The sequence below is a fragment of the Nematolebias whitei genome, chromosome 7 (assembly GCF_014905685.2).
Source record: "Nematolebias whitei isolate Nwh7 chromosome 7, NemWhi1, whole genome shotgun sequence".
Taxonomy (NCBI): Eukaryota; Metazoa; Chordata; class Actinopteri; order Cyprinodontiformes; family Rivulidae; genus Nematolebias; species Nematolebias whitei.
Genome location: NC_056504.1, coordinates 30,610,679 through 30,617,751, shown reverse-complemented (window position 1 = coordinate 30,617,751; position 7,073 = coordinate 30,610,679). Strand labels below are relative to the sequence as shown.

Sequence of the window (7,073 nt, the reverse complement as noted above, 5' to 3'; positions counted from 1 at the left end):
CATTATAGCCTTGTATATGAAGAGTCTAGGCAATTATCTCCATAGAGCCCGAAAGGCACTTGGTACTATTGTACTGTTAAAACATCCTGCAAATGCAGCACTTTATCCTGAAGTAGGTCTTAACTGCATTATAATATACAGTCACAACGGCTGCCTCTTTTCAGAAGAGCTATACAAAATGGTTTCATTGTATGAAAGTGGGAGTTGTTGTCTCTTTGGGTTGCAGGATATGTTCATGCTTTCCTCTGATGAGGACTGCAGGAACACTTCTGGTTGCTGACTCAGCCTTTACAATTCTTACAGGACAGCAGCACAAGCACCTTTTACTATCAGTGGTCCAGATATCTGCTGTTCTACCTCTGGATGTGCCTCCTTTACAAACAACATGACCTGAACTCGAACACTGTCTAGTTGCAATGATTTTGACTGTATTTTAGCATCTTGCCTGTTTGTATTCCTGCAAAGTTTGACAAGATCTGAATAAAATGTTTGGATTTGTAGCTTTGAATTGTAAATGGGATTATTCTTCTGCAAACCAAAGCAGAAAAAATGCCAACATTTTCTCCCAAGCTATTTAAAAGCACTTTTATTTTAGTTTCAGAAGAGTTAAAACTAAGAAAATACAAGGTGTTCACCGTGCAGTGAGAAACTGTTGGGGTTTTCATTTATCTAATTTGATCCAAGCTGCCAGACTACATCTGGTTAGATAAGTGCTCTGCCATTAAGGCTCTGTTCTGCGTTTAATTCTTCTACAGTGCAGAGGCTTGTGGGTATAATGGCAATCTGCAGACTGCCTACTTTACAGTTAATGTTTACCAACTTCTGTTCTACCTTGAGAATAAGCAAGCAGCTCCTCTCTGTTTTTTTTAATTAAACTAATGGCCACAGTTACATGACCTTTGATTGCCTGTGTTCTCCATCCACAGATTTATAATGAGAAGAAGAGCCAGTTTGAGATCAAGAGAAACAACCCCAAGGACTTGGTAGAGAGAGTGGCACGGGACATCTCCAAGCTGCTAAACAGCAAGAGTAAAGCCCTCGAGGTAAGAGATACCCTGCATATAGTAACCCCTGTCTGCAAACACTCGCTACGCCTCACTGACCACAGGCACTAACACATGATGGATACTCTGAATTCTCTGGAAGGTGTTGTTGCATTTCATATGATTACAGGCACTGTTTCTTGTCCAAGTCAGGTTCATGAATGCAAATGTGGACTATCAAGACGTGTCACTCAAAAAAGTGGGATTTTTGTGCAAATATTTCATGCAAACATAGTTTTATAGAACTTTACACCACATTTTGCTTTACAGTCATCCCACAGGAAAAAAAAATCATGTGTACCATTTGTCAAATATGCTACAGCTAAATGCTGCTGCTTTTATTTACTCATGTATAACCATAGTACTCTTTGTAAAGAATTGTGTTGTTCAAAATTGACGGCAATTTGAAGGTTTGTAAAATGGGTGGACAGCTACGACACTTTTGATGTTTGAGAGTTAAGATGGCAGCCTTGGCCCTACTTGGACTAGCCTTTGGCTCATCAAGCCAGTCAGATCGAAACTTCTCTAAACTGAGGTTGTTCAAAGATCTGTCTACAACAGGTAAAATATTAATTGTTCACTTTTTTTTTTTTCTCACCGAAACTCGCTTTAAGAATTATGAACCTCTAAGCTTATGGTGGTTTTCTCAAATGAAGAAACAATCTTTATTTCACACTCCCATAAATAATTGTGCATCAGTAGTTGCTGATTTCTATGCCCAGACATCCATCATGTTAAGATTCATCTCTTATTCACAAAGATGGGACAGCTTTGATGTCATCACACTTTATGATGTGATTGGCCTGATTGGAAGAGGTTTTTATTGAAATAAATATTCTGTCTCTAATAAAATTTTAAATTACTGTCTACATTAGGAAAGACCTTTATTATTTAAAAAGTCAAACTCCACGTCAGCAGTATCAACATTTTTGTGGCCGTGCTATCAATTAAAAATAGTTCTGTGCGTCTTGTGAACCAATATGCATCTGTTCATCCTTTTAGTTTGAACTCATAAAAAGTACCAAGGTTTCTCATTGCTCCTTTAATACTGAAATAATAGTTTTGTTTATCGCGAGCATTACGATTTTTTCCTCTCTCTTTTAAATATTTGAGAAGTAGCTTCTGTTTTTCCAGTGCATGAAAAGGTTATCATTTCAGTGTTCTGTATTTTGGTATTTAATTATCACTGCTGTTACGTTCAGGCAGCCCTGCGATTAGTTAAAAATTTATTTTGCTCTCTGTGGGAAAGCTAACCCCTTGAAAGATAAAAGGTAGGGTGGGAATACAGAGGCAGGAAACATGAGGGGGGAATGAGCAAAGTATAAACAACCAATTTTCAATAAATAAAAAGTCTGATTCTGGCAGCTGCATTAAAAAAAAATATATAAGCCAATATCTCACACAGGCTATCACCTTTAAATATACATTTTATAAGCTTTTAATTCCTCAAGTTGCTATTTAAACAAAGTCAGTGATATTATTTCTACAATGTAAGTAAACTTGGTGAGTTAATTCTTCAAATACTGACTCCAAACTCTGCATCAAGGGAGCTCAAAGGAAAGAAAATCCAGCATTTAGAGCATTTAAGTAACAAAACCATCTTGCTTTGCCTGAGCAGTAACTGTATACAGTAGTCCCTCCCTACTTCGTGGTTCGTTTTTCACAGACTTGCTCTATCGCGGTTTTTGAAAGTAAGATTGGACATGACAAACAATGGCTGATTGACAGATGAGCCGCATGATCGGCATGAATTTTTATTTAAAATAAATTGTTTTAAATGATATAGCACCTGTGTGCAGCCCACAGCTGTGGGAGAAGCTTCTCCGTGCAGAGTAGAGAAATGGTCGTGGCCGAGAGTGCAGCCAGAGGCAGAGAGCTGAAATCATGACATTCTGTGCTCTATTAGAGCCTTTAGAGTTTAGAAACATTGTTTAGAATATTGTAAGAGCGAGAGAATTCCTGCTTTGCGATGTTTCACTTATCACGAGGCCTCAGGGTACGGATCCCCTGCAAAAAACGAGGGACTACTGTATAGGGATGTGCGATATGGCAGAAAAATAATTTCACGATATGTAATGTGAAGGGTGGTGGTAACGATATATATCACAATATGTTTTTGGTATAAAACCTGCTATAGGAATTTAAAAAAGCATAGGGTGTCCTTTTGCCATCATTTATTTTGAAAACTGATATACCATAAAATAATCTCAATTAAGAAAATTCCACTACTAGGTCCAGAGAGTTTTTAAATAAAAAACAAATCAAGTATTAGGCTTCTTTCTTGTAGTGCAAAACAGTGAAAAAGCTATCAAATGTAGTTTTAGCCATATGTTTTAAACAAAATAATATGTTGTTAACTCTTAACAGTTTCCAGTATTCTCACTTAAAAAATGAACAGCAACAGAGCAGCAAGTGCACACTGAAAACACTTCACCCTCCAACCATCCAGTGGGCGTCTCCTTCCACTTTAAGGAGAACTGACACAAAATGGCCACCAGTTTCCTCTGTGGCTTTGACCAGAGGGTCTCGCAGTAAAATCACACAACACAGCATTCTTTTCACAGATCAAAGAGCAGATTTAACCCTTTTTTTTTTTTTTAGCTCAAATGCACTCTCTAAAGCTGACCAACAAACTTTCGACGAAAAAACTTTCGACAGAACACAGCATTTTGCACATGTGTCCAAATACATGTACAGCAAACCAGCCATAGTTAGCTTGTAGCTTCGCCACTAGCTCTCGAAGAAAGGACTTTAACACCACTTACGCACAGTTTTCAACAAAAAAAAAAGTAGTATTTTTGTGGTGTGGTGAGGCTTTCATCTAAAAAAATGGAGACAACTTAAAGACTATCTGGTCACTTAAAGCTGAACAGTGATATATTTTTTTACATTTTTAATGCTCATAAATGTATATCTTTTAGGTGCACAAGGTCTTGTGGGATAAAGTGAACCACTGTGGTGCAGAAGGCTCTGAAGGTCAACAGTGGACCCGTAAAATGTAACTGCATATCTCCTGTGGCTAAATGTAGGATTGGATTTGAAATAGTGCTGACCCTCCATCTCCATAATTCCAAAAGACAAATTTCTTTAGTTATTGATCACTCCTTCCACATTTCTCAAAATACACAAGCTCATGCATACATTCCCAACGCCGCCTCTTACCTCCACTGGTCACACTGTCACCTCGCATCCTGTTGGGAAGAGTCAGACTAAGGAGGGAGGAAATGAGGTGAAAAAAAGAGAAGACCTGGAATGAGAATGTCTCCCTGGGGCGTGGAGAAAAAAAAATCTAGAAAATGATGTTCCCAAAATGCATAGATTTAAAAATGAGCAGCTAGTGGGATGGGAAGACGAGGGGGAGGAAAGGGTATAAAAAGGAGGGAGAGAAAGAACTGAAGTGAAACTAAAAGACAGCAAGCAGAAGCAGAGGAAAAAATATTGAGCGAACAAAATCAAGAAGAAAAAACAATATACACAAGGACTGAAACTTTTAAAGCAAACTAACATAAAATAACCCGGTGTGCTACAAGTTGATATATTCATAAATTTTATTTTATTTCATTTCTGTGGTTAAAACTGTGTATTTGGGACTGTAAATCAATTCATATAAATTTATTATTCATACAGGGAGCAAAGTGAAAGGCATGTTTTAATGCAGTCTGAAGATAAGAAGGGCTTGAACTCTGCTCTGCTCAGAACCATCAGTGTTTTATATTCCAGACAGTTTCTACCCTCCCAGTCTGATTATTTAGTCCCCTAAAATTCCCTACACATTTATTAAAGGAAGGTGTGTGTGTGTTTGCATGAAGAGAAGAAATTATTCTTCTGCAACCTATTTAAATACTGCTCCGGGTGATTCGTTGTAATTCATGTTTATATTACTAATGAGAAATGCACATTGACTCTAAACACTAGTTACTGATACATAGTGGCAGTGGAAACACTCCTCCAAATGCAGCTGATTCAGCCTTCTGTTCTTAAATTAGCTGGACATTTTAATCATAGCTCTTTGTGCATAGTAAGAAAGTAGAGAATAAAATTTGAATTCTTGAAGAAATAAAGTCAGCCTCGCTACCAAAATGTTTCTTCTGTTCTCAAGATTCAATTTGTTGCAGCTGAAAAAAGGGAGTTTAATTAATTGCTTGTGTAGGACTGAGATTTAGCTGTAATTTGTACAGTCAGTGTGATCAACAGACTAAGATACATACAGAGTATATTTCAAAGAGAAATGCACTGTGTACCCTTCATTCTAAAAATGGAAACGGCATAAGCTGACTTACTTTTTTGTCAGATGCCTATCTGGTGTTTATTCTTCTTCCCTTGTCTTAATCTCCTCCACTTTCTGTCCATGCCTGCTTTTCCTTTCTTGCCTCTGGCTTTAGTCATCTTAAACAATGATCTGATTCCACAGTTGGTGCCAAAATTATAAACGTAGCACAAATCTCAGCTAGCTGCACGTTGCCTTTAGACATTGAATGTAAATCTTTTCTTGTTTTTGTCAGACCAGTTTGAAGAAAGGCTTCTCTGGTTTTCAACATTTGAGTTTATTTCAGTAGATCTGAGTGATGAAGCTGCCATCTGCTTCATGTTTTCATTTGAAGGATGCATCTTTTTCAGCTGACATTGCAGCCAAGCTGATCTGAACAAAGAATGCATTTCTCTCTGTTTTTATTCTGTGGATCCCTGTATGCTCTTGTGTTAAAGTAGAATATTTACCTATCATGTGTTTTAACTTCTAGTTGTACTATGCTGCATTTAACAGACTTTCTGATAATTATTTTATTTTAGTTGTCTTTAATTGCACATAGATAAGGTTTGCAACTTGTTTACTACTATTCAATTATTTCAAATTAATTGCTGGTGTAACCTAAAAAGACTGCTTGGTCCATTTGTTGTACATGTTAAATTAGTGAAATATATTGTGAAATAAGCATCCGATTGTTTTTTTATTTTTTTTAAATAAATACATAAGAGTATTAAAATATTGTAAACACTCAACCTTAATTAAGCTTATTTTTAAGAATATATTTCAGAATCAGAATCCGTTTTGTTGTCATTGCACCTAAGCACAACAAAATTACATTTCAGTACAGCCCGTCCAAGTAAAACACAAACAAACAAACATGGGTAGACGGACGTGTCTGAGGCTGCAGCCTTGTGGGAGGTGCTGCCCTTTTAGTGTAAATAAGAAAAAAAAGAAACACAAGGGAAGAGGAGATGCAAAAAAAAAAAACATATCTCACACTGTGTCCTAGATGGGACACAGTGTGAAAGTTGAAGAAAAAATACTCAGCACAGAAATATCAACATTTATTCAAACTTTATTTATACAGGCTAGTCTCATTGAGCCACAAGGACTCATTTACAAGAGGGACCTGTTCCAGACAGAACATATATGACATTATAATACATGTGCATGAGGAAGGCCGACGAAGGCTGTGAGTTTGTCTGTGGGCACTGTCAGATAGTCCCCATAGTCCTGATAAGAAGTGTCTATCAGCCAGCTCAGCTCTGATACAAGTCCACAGATGTCCTCGGGAAGGGGGAGGATAGGGGTGGGGGGCAGAGCTTCTTGTTCACATAAAGCAGAGTTTCTTGTTCACATATTTGTACTAGTTATTCATTTTTTCTATAAAAGTTCATTCAACCTTTATTTAGACAGGTTAATCCCATTGAGCCTTGATGACTCATTAACAAGAGAGACCTGATTTCAACAAAGAATGATGACAACAATGGACAACAGCGACAACAATAGACAATTATAAAAGATGGCAAAAAAAGTAGCAAAAACAGCTAGATTACAAGGCAAATGTAAAAAACTAAAAACAGGAACATGTCTGCATTGGTCCTTGCCAAGAGTCCAACAGATTCTTAAAGCCACTTAGAGAGGTCAAGGTCAAGAGCTTCAGATCTATTTGCAAGATATTCCAGGAAACAGGAGCGGAGTAGGAGAAGGCCCTTTTGCCAAGTTCAGTCCTTACTGAGGGAACACTGCAGGTAATACTGTCCTGAGAGCGCACGCTGTAGCTG

General features: G+C 37.4%; 1 protein-coding gene across 1 annotated transcript in view; it reads left to right on the top strand.

Annotated features, from left to right (window-relative positions):
• The window catches only part of cacna2d2a (calcium channel, voltage-dependent, alpha 2/delta subunit 2a), a 259,238-nt gene that overhangs the window by 69,982 nt on the left and 182,183 nt on the right, over nucleotides 1-7,073 (top strand). The window contains exon 3 of the mRNA XM_037678732.1: nucleotides 927-1,043. Coding sequence (XP_037534660.1) covers nucleotides 927-1,043 — 117 coding nt within the window. The remainder of the gene's footprint in view (nucleotides 1-926; nucleotides 1,044-7,073) is intronic.